Source organism: Xyrauchen texanus, chromosome 1 (assembly GCF_025860055.1).
Source record: "Xyrauchen texanus isolate HMW12.3.18 chromosome 1, RBS_HiC_50CHRs, whole genome shotgun sequence".
Classification (NCBI taxonomy): Eukaryota; Metazoa; Chordata; class Actinopteri; order Cypriniformes; family Catostomidae; genus Xyrauchen; species Xyrauchen texanus.
In genome coordinates, this window is record NC_068276.1 from 63,602,922 (window position 1) to 63,621,639 (window position 18,718).

The window sequence follows — 18,718 nt, forward strand, 5'->3', positions numbered from 1 at the left end:
GGTTTACTTATAATAATTTTGTTTGTTGACTTTAACTGTTTTTTTCTATTAAGGTCCACGTAATTATGTCTCAATTTAACTGTACAAAATCCTAACGCGTTGTCTAAACACAAACCATTTATGTTAAGTACAAAATTCTTACATCCAAAGGGTGGCAGTATAGTGCGACGCAAACTGCCATGACACCCCAAAGAAGAAGAAGAGCAAGACGCGTCAGACTATCAGACTACACGTGCGCAAAGCTCATCACACCTGAGTGATTCCCTGTGAAGTTTTTCTTCGATTGGTTGTGACAGAGGGATGTATCCTTTCAACGGCTGGTAAAGGAAGGAGGATATTTGTTTTCCCACCAGTATCAATCTTTTTTATTTGTAATAAGAGATATGTTCTTTATTTTTGGCCTGCTTTAGTTTTAGAGTTCCAGCGTCTTGTCTTGTTAGACATGCTGAAGTTAGCATGCTATCTTAGCGTGCAGGTTGGTCCGCTGCATATTTCCATTATATGGGCGAAAAGAAAAGTAATAAGAGAAGTTAGTTCATGGTAGTGTTGTCAAAAGTACCGACTTCGGTACAAATTTTAAAAATGTGACGCTTTGAACGCTGTTGAGCGGAATCGTAAACACTTCTGATTGGCCATTGTGTTCTCGCGCTCATCGGATATGTCTGTGATTGGCTACAATGATCAGCGCTTCAAAACATGTTGTAAATATACATCAATGGCGCTCTTCACACAGCGCTTGCACAGATACACACGGGAGCGTTTGAAAGCAGGACCAGTCCGCTGATAGACTGCTGCTTGTGCTTTCAAAAGCTCCCACTCCCGTTTTTTAAAAAAAACTTTCAAACACTTCCGTGTATTCTCAAACGCTCCCGTGCGTTGATCATTGTAGCCAATCACAGACATATCCGATGAGCGCGAGAACACAATGGCCAATCAGAGGTGTTTACGATTCCGCTCAACAGCGCTCAAAGCGTCACATTTTAAAAATTTCAGTACCGACTTGGTACCGAAGTCGGTACTTTTGACAACACTAGTTCATGGATTAAAGTTCTCCGTTAACTGGAACGAGTCAACGACGGATTTTTTCCCCCGTCAAGTGCAGGGTTTCTGTCTGTCCTTAATGACTTATATTCACTTTTCATAATTTTAAGGCTGTAAAGTAAATTACATTTCTCAAATAGTGTAAGAAATGTCTTAATTTTAATTTTAAAAGACTATGTGTATTCACCCTGCTGAGGGGTGTGTGATCAAAGCCCGGAGTGGATTAAAAGCACGTTCTTCTCTCTACGCTGGGGTTCTGTTAATCACTCCGCTCGGTCTCCACTCCTGGTTTTCCATTCCCTGCTCACGGAAAAACTGCTCAACGGTCACTCCATTTTAAAAGTTAATTTAATTTTTTATATCATGAACGCAACATTTATAATGCTACATGTAATGTTTTGGAAATTATTCTACACGTTTAATAAATATAAATACCTTTTATATTTCTGACTGTAGCGTTTAAATTGTAAGTTTTTGACCCTACTAAAGCATAAAAATACAATATGCAGATATATTTAATAAACATACTAAGTTAACATACTAGCTCTACATTGTCCCGCTTATTACACGGCTACCTTCCAAATAAATCTTGGTAATAAATATTGATTTAAAAACGATTGTATTGCTCCAGAGTGAAGAGAACTGTGCAACGGTATAGTTTAGCAGCGTCTGTTACTAAGAAATAACAGACCGCATTTTACATTAGAATTCAACCAAGCCATGTAATAACAGTGGTTGTGATACTGATTATTTTGTTTGTTAGTAGTTTTCAGGTCAGATTAATTCAATTTCACAATCTTTATCAATTTGTTTTGTTTGTTTTTATCCTTTGCCCTTTTTTAGGTCCTTAATGAAAGGTGTGTTTTGTGTTCCTGTCAAGGTGCTTTACTCACAAAGAAGACGGGTGGATCTAAAGGAAGGAAAATTAACCTCACCTTTGCTCCGACTGCACAGGTAAATTGAATAATTGCATAATCATTGATAATGTTTGTATAAGTAAATGGTCATTGTACATGTGCCTACTTTTATAGTTAAAGTTTCACCCATTTCACATAATTATAGAAGTGTAATAGGTTTGTATATTATGTATGTTGATGCTGCTTTTTTTCTATTTAGAATGAAACTGTTGAAAAGAAGAGGGAGTGCCTCCTCAGATCACTTTGTATCTATCTAAATGAAGATCCGAGCAGCCTTTTCAAAGAGTATCTGGTAGGTAATAACAATTGCCACAGCAGTAACAGTATGCTTTTAAGAATATCACAATACACATTTAACATTGTGGGATCTGGCTTGTAGGAATGGCAATTTTGGTCTAGACAAATCAGGTTTCTGATCATTTAATCTTAATAATTTTAAAATTATAATCGTATAAAAGTAGAATATATAGCAGAGCTGATGACTTTGGATCATACAGGTGTACTTAATAAAGTGGCCAGTGAGTGTACAAATAGTAAGGAATCAGTTTGGACCAAAAGTTAGTAATCAAGCACTATTTTAAAACATTAACGGAGAAAACTGCAATGCAAATGAGCTCTTTGGAAATATGTAATTGGCTGGTGATTTCATTATTGTCCTTTTTTGTGTGTGGAAAGGATTCAGATGGCTGTGCTGCCCAGAGGGACCTTGAACAAGTTGTCTTTGGCATCTACAGCATTAATGTAGAGGGAGGTGATGCCACCACCACTCCAGCTGATGTTGGAATAGTGATTGAGGGTGTTGAAGTGCTTCACAAATTGGGAGACATCACTTCTGCATGTGCACTCTTAATGGGTGTCATATATGCAATGAACCTCAGTTATCCTGAGGAATTGAAAGCATTCTTTGAGGTGCTGCAGAAAATCTTTCTCCAGCTGGATGCTACCAGACTCTCAACCAAGGTACAGATGCTTAAAAACAAACTGTACGAGTGAACCAACATTGAGCGTGTGGTGTTTAACATGAAGGCCTTTTTTTTTTGTGACACACCACTGTTCTGGGTGACATGTTTCTTTGTCATGTGTTGTGTGATGCTTAAACTGAGTGAATCAAAATTGAGCACTTTAAAAAGTTTGTGGACTTTAACATAAAGGCCTGCTTTTCACTTAACCATTTAATAGAAAAACACTTGAAAGAAAGGAACCTTTTTTTTTTGGTAACGCACCACTGTTCTGGGTGACAGCTATGACGGCCCTGCTTAGTTGGGTTTTCAACTGTGTGGTGTTGGGCAGTTTACTGTCTCTTTTTGTCTCTGAAGGTATCCGCGCCCGTTAGCCTGATTGGGAGCACCTGCACCAGACGCTGTGGGAGGATAAATACTCCGGCCCTTTTGCTCTCGCTCTCTCTGATCTGGTCCCACTCCTGCCAGCAGCAGCAGCACATCTTTGTTTTGTTATCCCTCTTCAACACCCAAACTTCATACTAGCCACTCATCCACATTTATACCACTGACTAACACTCTACATGCTTAATTACTAGTTTAAGTTGTTATAATAAATGTTTACTTTTGGCAATCCTCCGTGTCCTCTTCGCATTTGTTGCCTTTGAACTGGCTTAACAAATTGTGGGCTCGTCCGGGATCCCCAATTTGTTATAAGCCAGTTCAAAGGCAATAGCAAAGGGGCAATATTTAAAAAAAAATGTCCTCCACCTTCCATCCTCTGTATAATGATTTGCTCTGCAGAAGTTGAAAGAAAATAATTTATTATAAAACTAAGAAAGGGAGGAAGTAAAGTATCAACCTGAAATAAAGAGTGACATTCTCATTGAAGTAACCATCTATAAATTAATCTGATACAGTGTATGCCTTTTTCTCACTTTAAATCTCTGTATATTCATCTTGCACATGTATATACATTTATTTCAAGTTGAAGTTGTTTGGGAAAAATTGCTCAAATGTTGGTCATGACTATTCTGATTTAAATCTACACTTGTCATAGTTTAAGTGGTGTTAACTGAGGTCACTGCTTGCATGCAAAACTGCACGGACCATTCATCATTTGACTTGACATCATTTGTTCCATCTAGCACTTAGGTAAAAGAGTGATTTGTTTAAAACTCATTTGTTAAGAAGATTAATTCAAAACAAGGATGCACCCTATCCTGTATTTGTGCATACACAAAAAATAATGTTAAATATAAATGTATTTTAGTTAATTGTATTTTAAGTCTTTAATCTTTAAGGATCCATAAAACAAACACATTTTCATCTTTAAAGCAGTGGAAGATTAATCATTAAAAAAATGGATTGGATTAAAAGAAAAATGTCATGGTATATCAATCTATGAATTTGTTTCAATTTTACAATTGTAATCATGTGTTATTTAGGCACACCAAAACTATTGGTTCTAACTAGCGGAAATTATACAACTATTGATCCAAATTCTATGAATTCCTAACTTACTGTAACTGGGTTGAAATAGTGTAGTGCTTAAATGTATGTAATGAAAAAAAAAAATATATATATATATATATATATATATATATATATATATATATATATATATATATATCGGTAACTTGAAATACTTGAACCATATATTTAGGATTGGGGTAATAGTTTAAGAATCAGCCTGGCAGATGGCATCATTAAGCAATCAGAATCAGTGCATAAATCAGAAAATATTAAAAAATAAAACTGTCTGGCTAGTAAACATTTATTTACTGTTCCGGTTGCTGCTGGCACACTGCTCGAGTTTGTGTTTGTAGCTTGCTTGCCTGCTTAGCATTGCTTATTCCTGGGGCGGCTGTGGCTCAGGTGGTAGAGCGGGTCGGCCGCTAAATGCAGGGTTGGCAGTTCAATTCCCAGCCCACATGACTCCACATGCTGAAGTGTCTTTGCAAGACACTGAACCCCAAGTTGCTCCCAATGGCAGGCTAGCGCCTTGCATGGCAGCTCTGTCGCATTGGTGTATGAGTGTGAATGTGTGTGTGAATGGATGAATGGGACACAGTGTAAAGCGCTTGGTAACCTCTAAGGTTAAAAAAGGCGCTATATAAGTGCAGACCATTTACCATTTATTCCTCTACGTTCATCATTTTATCCTTAATATTAGCCATTTTACTGCATGCTTTGTTTTTTCTGATATTCTACTTTTTCAACTGTGTGTATTTTATCGCAGCACTGTTTTTTTCTTTTTTTCCGCTTGTCTACATCTTGTGTTTCGAGGGCTTGCTTTCATTTACTCCTCTGTATTTTACTTGGATTATTTCATCAATCTCAAACCTCTGCTGATCTGGACCCACCACAAACAATAGCAGAAATCATGGTATTCCCTCATGTTAGCGCTTCCTGCACTACATGCCACATGTTTACTGTAGCTTCATCCTTCAGCAGAAAAGGATACACATGTGATAAATGTAAAGAATTAGTCAGGCTGATGGAGAAGGTTAATGAGTTAGAGACACATCCAAACACCAGTGGATGTCAGTGAGAAAGAGTAGTTGGTAGATACTGTTTAGGATGTGGGTTGTACAGCGAGCATAACACACATTTTGGTTCTGCAGCAGGGAATTTGGGTGACATCTCAGTAGCATACTCGTAGGGCAAAGCGACACCACTCTTCTGTTCCTGTTAGGATTTCCTGTTGGAAAGGAAGAGCTTAGAGTGCCTGGCAATCATGCCATGATACAGCGGAGCAAGGCAGATGATAGACATGCCCATGAGAAGTGCTAAGATAACTTGTTGTGGGTGCTAAAGTGTGACTAAGGTGCATGAGTGACTGTGAGTAATTATTTCCCTGATATATGTTCTGATTAATCCACAGATTCTTTCATGACTGTTAATGTAATGTTTTCCGCTGATATTGAGTGTATTGAGATTTGGTGTTTCCCGTTATCTTAGTGTCATCTGTGCGGTGTTTCACATGTGTTTGTTCAATGATATCTGACTCCTGAGGCAATAATATTGCAGAGCTAACAAAACTTTTCCAAAAAGCAACAACATTATGCTAGATCCAATACCAACTAAGCTATTAAAAGAGGTATTACCTTTTTTTTTTTTTTTTTTTTTTTTAAACATAAATTTATTATTTATAAAGATAAACAATCCGTTAACTTTTGGGGGAACAAGATTTATGATCTAAATACTTTTGATTTCACAGCTCTTAACTAACATATTATTCTACAGCCATCCTATCTGTTTAGTTTATTTTTTGCATTCAAATAACTTCTTTTCGGGACATCCTGGAATTCCAGACTCTATGATGACCATACAATTTAAATCCCCAGCAGTTGACTTGCTGTAGGCCACCAGAAGAGGCTAAATTGGCCAAAACAGCATCACTTGGGGGGCCTGGGTAGCTCAGCATGCAAAGACTACCGACTACCACCCCTGGAGTCGCGAGTTCCAATCCACTGTGTGCTGAGTGAATCCAGCCAGCTCTCCTAAGCAACCAAAGTGGCTCGGATATTAGGGAGGGTAGAGTCACACAGGGTAACCTTCTCGTGGTCACTATAATGTGGTTCGCTCTCGGTGGGGCACGTGGTGAGTTGTTTAAAAACAACAAAGAGTCTAATCATGTATAGCACTGATAAGCTAAAACTGTGCAACTCCACTCTCATTAATATTCGCTCAGCTGAATCACTGCTAGGACTTACTCACTGAATTGCCACTATTCTTAAAGAGACATACCGGTTTAGCATGTGTTCTTTATATCAATGTAAACACTTGTTAATAGTTAATTATGCATGTAAACAATAAACATGTAGTAATACAAATATATACTATGTTATATAATGTTTTAAGCTGGAACGAAAAATACCTCTCAGCAGAGGAATTCAGCACGTTCAGCACAAACGCTCGGCTCCGAAGAAAAGATCTGAATGAGTGGTTGCGAGCCAGCTCCTTTTTATATCCGTATATCCGGTGGAGACATTTTCATCAGTTCTTTCTGTACATTCACCTCCAGAATTTTCTCCTCGTGCACCGGTGGAGGGCAAGCACATGTTGGTCCGGACGGACAGCACAGTGATAGTAGCGTACATCAACTGCCAAGGAAGTGTATGCTCATGTTGCATGTCGCAACTTGCCTGTCTTCTCCTCTGGAATCAGCAGCGAGTTGTTGCAAGATACTCATATCCCGGTTGACCTCAACAGCGTGGCGGACGCACTGTCATGGCAGGTCAGGGGAGAGTAGTGACTCTACCCCAAGGAGGTCCAGCTGAATTATATTCGATTCAGTCAAGCGCAGGTAGACCTGTTCGCAGAGGATCACCTACCGGGTCATTGACACCATCACTTTGGCATATCATGCCCAGGACGTGCCACCCCCCTTGGGACTATGAGAACACTCTACTAGGAGTGTGGCGGCCTCCTGGGATCTGACCAATGGTGCCTCTTTAACAGACATATGCAGAGCAGTGTGTTGGGTAACACCCAAAACCTTTGTGTGGTTCTACAATCTCCAGGTTGAGCCAGTTTCATCCCATGTCTTGACAGGTACAAACAGGTAAGTTTGTGGGACAACTGGATGTGTACCCCTCTGGGTAGGACCTACAACTGGGACTTCACCACATGCGACACTGCTGACAGAACTCGGTAAGACCATGTGATGTCTTTCTACACAATCCTCTCCATTGTGTAGGGTATGGTCTCTGCGGTTTCTTCCACTTGAGAAGGAACACATCCCAAACGTGGACACTTATGGACCCTAGCTGAACGATTTCCACTCACTTTTGGGGAGAAAAGAAAGAGAAGAGGCCACGGCTAGGGCAGCCTGTTACCATTTTTGGGCAGTCGACATGTCCCCGAGGTACAGGGGACCGTACGACGCTCGTATGAGCGTTGGGGGAGGTTGCGTGATGCCCAGGTGTGCTGGCTATGAGGCACGCAATGGTTTGCCTGTTTTGCACTGCAAGTCCACGTAACACAGTTCAGTTAGTTGTGCTGTTTCGTATAGGGATCCTTAGTGTCACTACATCAACACAATGTTGAGTGAGTGACAGATAGGGAACGTCCTGGTTACTTTTGTAACCTCCTTTCCCTGAAGGAGGGAAGGAGACATTGTGTCCCTCCTGCCACAACACTGAACTACCTGCTGAAATGGCCGGGACCCTGTCTCGGCTCCTCAGCACAAAACCTGTATATGGCCGGGGGAATGGGATGCAAATTCCACTCGCCAATTCCCATTGGCCTTTTCTCAAAGATCAGAGGTGTTTGTGGCTCCTAAGGGCAACCCCTAGTGTCACTACATCAACACAACGTCTCATTCCCTCCATCTGGGAACGGAGGTTACGAAAGAAACCAGGACGTTTTTAGTCCCTAGTTTCAAGACATCACATGTATTGATGGAACACATAGATTTGTACATTTTTAAAAAGCTACAATATGTCTAAAATGGTGAAAAACTATTAATACAATTTGCAAAATGTATATTTTCGTAATGCATCAAGTAAGAAGTTCCCATTTATAATTAATATGTAAGCACAATGGACATTATATTCTGAAAAATAGCCATATGTATCAATACCCAGCCTTAATAATTTAGATTAATAATTGTTATTATTAATACAGTAATAATACGAACTGGCTTGCTACGTTACTGTCTTTTGCCTTTTAATTAATTTGTCTTATTACATTTGATCTATGAACTCCAATCCATTATAAAATGAAGCAAAACAATAAATCATCTCCATATGACATATAACGCACCGAAAAGTATGCCAAAATAAAATGGTTCAACTCCAATACTGCAGCCATGGCTTTGGTTCCCGGGGAACACACAAACTGATCAAATGTAAGGACCTTTCCCATCTGCTAAATGAATAAATGTTCAGATAAATTGTGTGTCAGCTGCACAATGACTTGGTTTACTTGTTTGCATAAAGGGCACATCACATGATAGAAAATTTGTGTGTAATCCATCATGACATCATGTTATCTGAGTAGAAAGAGTGGTTTGCATAGAGGGTTGTGATATACTCAACTGTAAACATTAAACCTATAAAAAGACAGAATCAGGAGAAATCCACATCGGCAGGTTTCTCAATCACAGGTAAATTGTTTTGGCATTTTTGTAATCTTAATCCTTTATAACTTGCTTTATTACCTTTAGAATGTTTCTGTATTTCTTATAATTATAATTATAATAATCTGTGCAAAAGTGTAGTGTAACTTTTAAAGTGCTGTGATTTATACTTTCAGACCTTTCTAAACTTTTACTTCTGCTGAAAATAAAAAAAGATTATGAATGCATTTTAAATGTTCATGTTGCAACTATACGCTTCAGTTCAGCAAAGAACACTTTTCTGGATTCTTGAGTTGATTATTATTTTTCTTGATGTTACATGTTATATATTTAATTCAATATTTATTTATTTAATTTATAGTATATGAGTGTGACGTGATAAAATCAATCCAAACTATTCTAAACAAACTTTTATTATTATTCATGTGATTATGACAAAAATTATGGATTTTGTACTTATAAGAAAAACAAATCTCAAAATTATACAATGATCATTAAAAAAGTAACCAGTTAGATTACACTTTCCTTTACATTTATAAAAAATGTTAACTTAAATCTTGATGATGATCAGAATAAAATAAATAATCCATTAAAAAGTTATTTTGTACAGGAATTATTTTATTTCAGTAGTTCTTGATGAAGGTTCTTCAGATCAGTGTTTCTGGGTTCTTTAAAGCATCAGTTCATACACTCAAAACACTATTTTAGCAACTTTTTAACATGTATGCCTTTCAATTTCCATCAAATTGAATTGTGTATTTTTTTTTTATTAATAAAAATGTTTTAATATATGTCAAGTCAATTCAAGTTTATTTGTATAGCGCCTTTCACAACACACATCGTTTCAAAGCAGCTTTACAGAAGATCAGCATTAACAGACGATAAAACTGTAATGTCTATAAAGTCGATGAATCATCATTGTGTAATTAGATAAAATATGATTGTTTATCATGTTTAAAAATAAGTAATTAAATAGTAATTGTATTAATAACCCCAGTGATCAAGCTGAAAGCGACTGTGGCAAGGAACACAAAACTGTTGATTAATGGAGGAAAAATAACCTTGGGAGAAACCAGACTCACTGTGGGGGCCAGTTCCCCTCTGACTAACCCCACCCTAACCCTAAACCAGACTCACTGTGGGGGCCAGTTCCCCTCTGACTAACCCCACCCTAACCCTAAACCAGACTCACTGTGGGGGCCAGTTCCCCTCTGACTAACCCCTCCCCAACCCTAAACCAGACTCACTGTGGGGGTCAGTTCCCCTCTGACTAACCCCACCCTAACCCTAAACCAGACTAGCTGTAGGGGCCAGTTCCCCTCTGACTAACCCCACCCTAACCCTAAACCAGACTCACTGTGGGGACCAGTTCCCCTCTGACTAACCCCACCCTAACCCTAAACCAGACTCACTGTGGGGGCCAGTTCCCCTCTGACTAACCCCACCCTAACCCTAAACCAGACACACTGTGGGGGCCAGTGCCCCTCTGACTAACCCCACCCTAACCCTAAACCAGACTCACTGTGGGGGCCAGTTCCCCTCTGACTAACCCCACCCTAACCCTAAACCAGACTCACTGTGGGGACCAGTTCCCCTCTGACTAACCCCACCCTAACCCTAAACCAGACTCACTGTGGGGGCCAGTTCCCCTCTGGCTAACATCATGAATATAATGTAAATATTACTTGTGTATAGTTGAAGTCATGGTTTAAAATTATTAAACTAAGTAAGTGTTAAGGGTCAGTGTTTAAACATCGATTGTGTTTGAACTGTAAGATTAATGACCAAAGTCTTTGAGGTCCATCCTGGATTAACTGCAGAAGTTCACATAGATGCAATTGTCCTTGTTAATTGGCTGATGAAGGCTTTTGTTGGCAACTGTTAGTCTATGCATTCCATTTCAAGATCATAGTCATCAATAGACCGATGCTGGCAGAGATCAGTGAGGTGCATCGCAGTTCAACCTGGCCGGTAATTTCAGTGAGGTTCGGTGTGGTCATCCTAAATCCAAGGTTCAGACAATGTCATATGAAGTATCCCATGTCTTATGGTTGGAGTTGGCATCAGTTCATCCTCTGAAGCCCATTATATTAGACTGAAGTGATGTTTGGCACCAGCTGCATTTAGTCATCATCATTCAGAGTCACGTAACAGTGGAGTCCAACATGAAGCATGAATGGTGCTGGATCCAGCCGGTTCTGGTGACCTCAGGATAGAAGTCCCGAGGTTGAGACAGGGAAATAAATTAAATAATATAAACATAGATGCCATTCAATTTATTGCAGAGATATAAATCCTGATCAATGTTTCTGGTTCCGGCAGACTAAACTAAAGCAGCCTAATTGTGGGTTGGAGGATAAATTAGGTGTATGCCTGGCTAAATAGATGAGTCTTTAGTCTAGACTTAAACTGAGAGAGTGTGTCTGCATCTCGAACAGTGTTTGGGAGACTATTCCATAGTTTAGGAGCCAAATATGAAAAGGATCTTCCTCCTTTTGTGGATTTTGATATTCTAGGAACTATTAAAAGGCCAGAATTTTGCGATCGTAATGAACATGATGGAATATAGTGTGGTAGAAGATCACTTAAGTACTGCGGAGAACAGTCAAAGCTTTGTAGTTAACATAATTTTTTAATTAATACAGAATTTAACAGGTAGCCAATGTAACGATGATAAAATGGGGCTAATATGATCATATTTCTTGGTTCTCGTCAGCACTCTAGCTGCTGCATTTTGAACCAATTGAAGTTTATTTATTGATTTTGCTGGACATCCTCCCAGTAATGCATTACAATAATCTAGTCTTGAGGTCATGAACGCATGAATTAGTTTTTCGGCATAAGCATATGCCTTAATTTAGCAATATTTCTTAGGTGGAAGAATGCTGATCTACAAACATTTGTAATTTGATTTTCAAAGGACAGATTGGTATCAAATATAACACCTAAGTTCTTCGCTGTTGAAGATGATGTAACAGTACATCCATCTAGAGTCAAATTATATTTTAGCGGCTTATTTTTAGAGATTTTGGTCCAATAATTAGTACCTCTGTTTTGTCAGAATTGAGTAGAAGGAAATTTCTGGCCATCCAATCTTTTATTTAATTGATACACTCTGCTAATTGTGAAATCTCATCAGGTTTTGAAGAAATATAAAGTTGTGTATCAAAGACATATAGACAAAGTGGTAGCAGTCTGCTAAATATGACCTAAACCATGCTAAAGCAACTCCACAAATGCCAACATAATTCTCCAGCCTACTGAAGAGAATGTCGTGATCTATCGTGTCGAATGCAGCACTAAGATCTAAAAGCACTAGAAGAGAAATGCAGCCGCGATCAGATGATAAGAGCAAGTCATGTGTAACTCTGTTAAGTGCAGTCTCTGTACTGTGATGAGGCCTAAATCCTGACTGAAATTCTTCATATATACTATTTCTCTGTAGAAATGAACATATTTGGGAGGACACTACCTTTTCTAGTATTTTTGACATAAATGGGAGATTTGAAATTGGTCTATAATTAGCCAATTCTCCAGGATCAAGTTTAAAGGCTTCCTCCTCTCAAGGCTTCTTAATAAGCGGTTTGATAATTGCCATTTTAAAGTTTCTTGGGACATGTCCTAAGCATAGCGAGGAGTTAATGATATTAAGAAGAGGTTCTGAGATTACAGGAGATACCTCTTTTAAGAGCTTAGTTGGTATAGGATCTAACATATATGTTGTGGCTTTTGATGTTTTGATAATTTTTGTTCTTCATGGCCTATGACAGAGAAAGATTGAAGTTGCATGTGAGGAAAATTATTAGACACTGTTTTCTGAGGTGCTATGACAGATGATTGCATAATTCCAATTGTATATCTGATTATTTCAATTTTATTTGTAAAGAAATTCATGAAGTCATTACTCTTGAGCTGTGACGTAATATCTGGTTCGGTTGAGGCTTTATTCCTAACCAATTTAGCCACAGTACTGAATAAACATCTAGGATTGTTGTGGTTATTTTCTATAAGTTACTAAAATATGCTGACCTGGCAGCTTTTAGTGCCTGTCTGAAGCTACAGACACTATCCTTCCATGCACCACGAAATACTTCTTATTTTTCCACATGCACTCCATTTTCCGAGCTGCTCTCTTGAGAGCATGAGTGTGATCATTGGAGTCTGACTCCAAGAGAGTTGAGAATATCGATAAATGCTAATCCCAAAGAATCATTTTCATTATCTATGTGAATGTTGAAGTCACCAACAATTAAGGCTCTATCTACAGTAACTACAAGATCTGATAAAAAATTAGTAAATTCACAAAGGAAATCAGAATAAGGCCCGGGTGATCTATACACTGTAGCAAGGGTAAAGGACGACAGCGCTTTTTTATTTATATCTGACGGTGTCACATTAAGCATTATTAGTTCAAAAGACTTACAATTATGTCCTGTCCTCTGAGTAACACCAAAAACTTCACTGTAAATTGTAGCAACACCTCCTCCTCGACCCTTCAGACGAGGCTCATGTTTATAACAATAACCTGGGGGAGTAGATTCATTTAAACTAATATATTCATCCGGTTTAAGCAGGTTTCAGTCAAACAGAGCGCATCCAAACTATGATCTGTAATCATTTCATTAACAATTAGTGCTTTGGTAGAAAGAGATCTAATGTTTAGTAGCCCTATTTTTATATGATGTACATTTTTTATTTGTTTGTTTTGTTCAAGTTTGACCTTAATCAAATTTTTTCTAAATGATTTAGTGAGGGTGTTGTGTTTCGTAGTTCGTGGAACAGACACAGTCTCTATGAGATATCTAGGTGATACAGTCTCTATGCGTTGTAGTTTATGTGACCTGTGTGACGTCTCAAGGCAGCTAGCAGACGTTCGGATTAACAAGTTTGTCTGCTTCCTGACCTGGGCCCCAGTTAGTCAAATACTATCATTATTAAGACTATGAGCCAAATTACTAGAGAGGAGAGCGGCACCTTCCCTGGAGGGATGGAGTCCGTCTCTCTTTAGCAGGTCAGGTCTACCCCAAAAACTTTTCCAATTGTCTATAAATCCTATTTTATTCTTCAGACACCACTCAGACATCCAGCCATTCAGTGACACTAATCTACTATAAACCTCGTCACCACGACAAGCAGGGAGGGGACCAGAGCATATTACAGTGTCTGACATCGTTTTTGCAGATTCGCACACCTCTTTAACATTATCTTTAGTGATCTCCGACTGGCCAAGCCGGACGTCATTAGTGCCGGCATGGATAACAATTTTAGAAAATCTATGTTTAGCATTAGCCAGCACTTGTAAATTTGATTTAATGTCAGACACTCTGGCCCCCAAAATGCAATTAACAATAGTGGGTGGAGTCTCTATTTCCACGTTCCTTACAATAGAATCGCCGATAACAAGGGCTCTTTCAACATAATTCTCAGTGGGTGTATCACTGTTTATCACAATAAAAATATAACGTGGATGCAGGTGGAATATGCAAGCAGTTGATTAGAGAATTATACGAGGGAAACCCGATGCGTGCTTAAAAATGGCAGATGTTTAAGGATTAAAGGCAGAAAACAGATATATAAGCGATGCTAAAAAAAACTAGCAGGCTACAAACACAGACTCTAGCTAGGCGCCAGCAGCAACAGGTAAAATACACGCAGATGAAACAGTAGAAAAGCGGGAAAACCTGAAATGCGGTAAAATGACAAAAGGATATAATGATGAATGATGAATATAACGATGAACGTTCGAGAATAAGATTATGCAATGCTAAGCAGCCTAAGCAGGCTACAAACAAACTCTCGTGCAGCGTGTCGTTGACAGGAAGTCCAGTCAATATATACTTTAAAAAAGTGTCTGCCAAATGAATACATGTAAATAAATGTATATATATATTAATATATATGTTAAAGATTTCTAATTTTAATTGAATGGAAATGTGTTATAAAATTTAAAGAACTAGAGAATAAAATGTTTTTGAGGAACTTAAATGGGCTTGTAGTTTTCCTGCTTATTTGCATTTTATAGTATCAGATTTACTGCACAATCAGACTTGATTTGCAATTTATATTGAACATTAACATTTGACATTTACATTTTCTTCTGTCCTTATCTGACTGTTCTGTTCTCACAAACCTCAGATGAAGGACACAAATCACCACAAGATCAAATCAATCTCTCTTTTTTCAGTTTTAAGGAACAAGGGACACGAAAACGATGAATCTCATCTTGTTTATCTTTGGTAGGTACCGTGACTGTGTTTTAGAGCACTTCAGAAGACTGGGGCTAGTTGTCACACTTTTAACCCTAGTGAATATTTCTCAGGGTATAATCTAATCTAATGTAATGTAATCTAATGTAATCTAATCTAATGTAATATATTTACTCAGTGTATATTATATGGACACAGCTGAAGATCTTTGTTTGATTAAACCAAACATGTTTTTTTTACTATAGGTTCATGCATCTCATCGGGTCTCTCCAAACAGTTTGTCTTTGTTAATGAACTAAAAACATATGATGATGCCCAGAGCTTCTGCAGAAAACATCACAATGATCTGGCCACTATTGAAGACATGACAGATCTGAATGATCTCCAGAACACTGTGAGCGGGATTACAGAAACATCTGCTTGGATCGGACTGAAGAAAGAAGGTACTCCTCTCTGGTATTGGTCCCTTAACGACAGGGAATTCTACAGGGAAGGAGAAGCCGAATATAGAAACTGGGGAACTGGAGAGCCGAATAACTTGGGAGGGAATCAAAACTGTGTTGCCATCGATGATGGGGGGAAATTCCAGGATAGGACATGTTCTGACCCATTTCAGTTCATTTGCTATGATGGTAAAGACACAATACATTTATAAAATAATGTGTGCATGTCAAACTATTTCCAATATGAAACCTGTTGTTCTGACCATTTAGATTTTTTAGATCATTATTTTCATGCAACTAAACACTTCTTTATTTCTCATTTTAATAGTTTAAGTATTTAAAAAAAAGGATTACTTTTAAAGATTCCTTTACTTTGTATGAAAAAATACAACATGTTTCCAAAATTAAATAAGTGGCTTTAATCTGTAAATGTACAAAAGCCAAAGTAAATTATTAGAATATTATCTGTAAAATATTTCCTCTTTTTTCTACCCAATATTAGAATATGTAAGAAATAGTTGAGCAACTTTCATTTGTTTTCTGGTCACAATAATTATGTTCTAAAGCTGCTTTTCAGGAAATAGTGTCAAGCAAGCTTAAGACAGTCATAATGATGAATAATTAGTGTCGAGTTATCCAGGGAATTTTACTAAGTATTTTCTCTAACTCAGAAATGAGCATCAGTCATTCACAAAGACACAGGGAACAACTTGTATTCATTTATCAACAGATTAATCAGTAGTCAGATCCAAGATTCAGATTGTCCAATTAAACTCAGTTTCAGTTCAATCCAGATAATCTCATCCGTTTGTTCATTTAGCTTCCTTCATGAATTTGCTTGTTAAGTTGCTTTCTTAACCACTTAGTGCGCTTTCCCCTTCTTTCCGTGTTTCCCTCACATCAGCCTTTAAGCCGAATGCTTCTCCACACAGAAGACACTTGTGCCACTGGATATTGATCTCTTATCCCTCTTTCTGCACTCGGTTCTCTCCTCTCCTCGCATCCACCATGTGAGCTTTTACTTCCGTAAACTCTCGGCTGTTTCCGTTGCTTTTCTTCACTTTCCATCAGTCGCTTTTCAGTACGTCACATTAATTCAGTGCCTGTTTTCTTTAAACATTTGTTATGCTTAAAACTGTGTTTAACTGCACAATTAGAAAGATACAAAACGTTCACAAACTTCTTATGAATGAATATGTACAAGAAAGGAGAAAGTTCAATCTTCGAAAGTTCAACTATATGCAGATTTCTTTTTATGACTTACTGTAAAAATACATTTTGTAACATATTATAATTCTCTCTGAATTTTGCCCCAGTTTGGAAACTCCTGGTGTAATAAATAAAGATTCAAAAACAATTATAATGTGTCACGACACAGAACACGTCAACTTCTCAAAAGTATTTCATGTCAACATGATCTCTTATTGTTATTAGGAAATGTGAATGTTGCACAGAGGTACGTGTTTATCAATCAAAAAATGACCAGGAACGACGCTCAGATGTACTGCAGAACGACACACACAGATCTGGTCAGTATCAGGAACCTGGAGGAGAACCAGCAGGTCCAGGCACTAGTACCAGCAGGAGCAGTGGTCTACATCGGCCTCTATAAAGAATCTTACAGATGGTCAGACAACAGCAGTTCTTTATTCAGACGCTGGTCTTTAAATGAGCCTGACAACAGCGGACCGTGTGTTGAGCACATATTTCAGCAGAACGCATGGAGTGATCAGATCTGCAGCACAGCAAGACCGTTCATCTGCACCAGTGGTGAGATGCTTTTATATCAGTTTCTGGTGGTTTTCACATTCTACTATCAGAGAAGTTCAAGCTTGAAGTACCACCTGAATGCAAAGCGAGTTCACAGTCAGCCCAGCCCATTATATTATGGATAAATTTGCCTGTATAGAATAGAGCAGTGGTATCCAAAGTGGGTGCCGTGACAACTGGCTAGGGGTGCCGCAGAATTTAAACAGCCTAAAATAACTATCGTACCATATAATAGCCTTTTACAGCATATATTTAAAAAATATATCACAACACCAAAAATAAATAAGAGAAAAAAACACTGATATATTTCATACATATTTAAAGTTTAAATATTTATTTATTGACTGTTCTCAGGAGAGAATCGCCCCGCCCGCTCTGCTCAGCTCCGCCCTTTGTAATAGTGCGTGCTCATTTTTATACACGGTTTAGCCAGCAAAGACATAAAATACTTCAAGCGACTAAAAGTACAAAATGTTAAACAGAACCAACAAATGATGTCATGTGTGCGTGTGTCTGAGAAATCTCAGGAGGCAAGCTTCTTAGCAGCAGAGCTAATCGCCAAATCAAAGAAGCTCCATACCATTGCTGAAACACTCATTTTACCAGCTTGCAAGAAAATGGTAGGGGTAATGATAGGGGAGGACACTGTCAAAGAAATTGACAAAATCCCATTATCTGACAACAAGATTAAACGTCGCATTGACGACATGGCTGCTGATATAGAAACTCTACTAACCGAAAAACTAAACAAAAGCGCCAAATTTGCACTCCAAATTATTATTCTATAGATTGCAGCAGACACTGTCATCTCCTGGCCAGTGTGTGATATACTGATGAGGAATTAATTATGGAGAATTTGTATTTGTACTACAGAGTCGTGCAACAGGGGAAGAAATGTATATTGTCATTAGGGATGTAACGATATCAAAATCTCACGGTACGATACAATTTCGATATTGACCTCACGGTACGATATTTATTGCGATATTGTGGAAAAGCTCACGGTATTGTTAAAAAGCTCACGATAGTGTTTGTGATGATAATAGCGAAAAAATACTGACATTTATTCTGCTTTTGCCAGTCAACAGGCAATTTATTGTTGTATTTATGGATCATGACAACATAAAACGCTGATCACATAGTGTTTTAAAGTGCAAGTTGTAGTCAGGAACATCAATATTCTGTATAGTAATATTTGGTTGCATAACTGATTCTTCTGTGCAATGTTCAAGTTAAGAAGCAACTAGAACAATTGTAAACAATAGGGAATTCCCTTAAGTGCAAACAAAGATCAAGTTAAGTCAGGTTTATGCTA

At 38.1% G+C, this 18,718-nt stretch overlaps 3 protein-coding genes across 14 annotated transcripts in view; 2 read left to right on the forward strand and 1 right to left on the reverse strand.

The window, feature by feature from the left end:
• LOC127645778 (basement membrane-specific heparan sulfate proteoglycan core protein-like) overlaps nucleotides 1–18,718 on the forward strand; it is a 458,523-nt gene that overhangs the window by 336,987 nt on the left and 102,818 nt on the right. The window lies entirely within an intron of this gene.
• Nucleotides 1–18,718, forward strand: part of LOC127643210 (macrophage mannose receptor 1-like) — a 247,488-nt gene that overhangs the window by 211,791 nt on the left and 16,979 nt on the right. Inside the window, exons 1-4 of one of the 11 annotated variants that reach the window (XM_052125870.1) lie at nucleotides 8,978–9,011; nucleotides 15,169–15,220; nucleotides 15,436–15,822; nucleotides 17,068–17,403. The exons of 1 other annotated variant lie outside the window; for it this stretch is intronic. In XM_052125870.1, coding sequence (XP_051981830.1) covers nucleotides 15,196–15,220; nucleotides 15,436–15,822; nucleotides 17,068–17,403 — 748 coding nt within the window. In that variant the 5' untranslated portion in view covers nucleotides 8,978–9,011; nucleotides 15,169–15,195. Of the gene's footprint in view, nucleotides 1–8,976; nucleotides 9,012–15,119; nucleotides 15,221–15,435; nucleotides 15,823–17,067; nucleotides 17,404–18,718 lie in introns of those variants that run through there. 9 more of the 11 variants (XM_052125896.1, XM_052125888.1, XM_052125848.1 and 6 more) reach the window with 9 other exon arrangements.
• LOC127643276 (macrophage mannose receptor 1-like) overlaps nucleotides 1–18,718 on the reverse strand; it is a 92,883-nt gene that overhangs the window by 36,808 nt on the left and 37,357 nt on the right. The gene's annotated exons all lie outside the window — the stretch shown is intronic.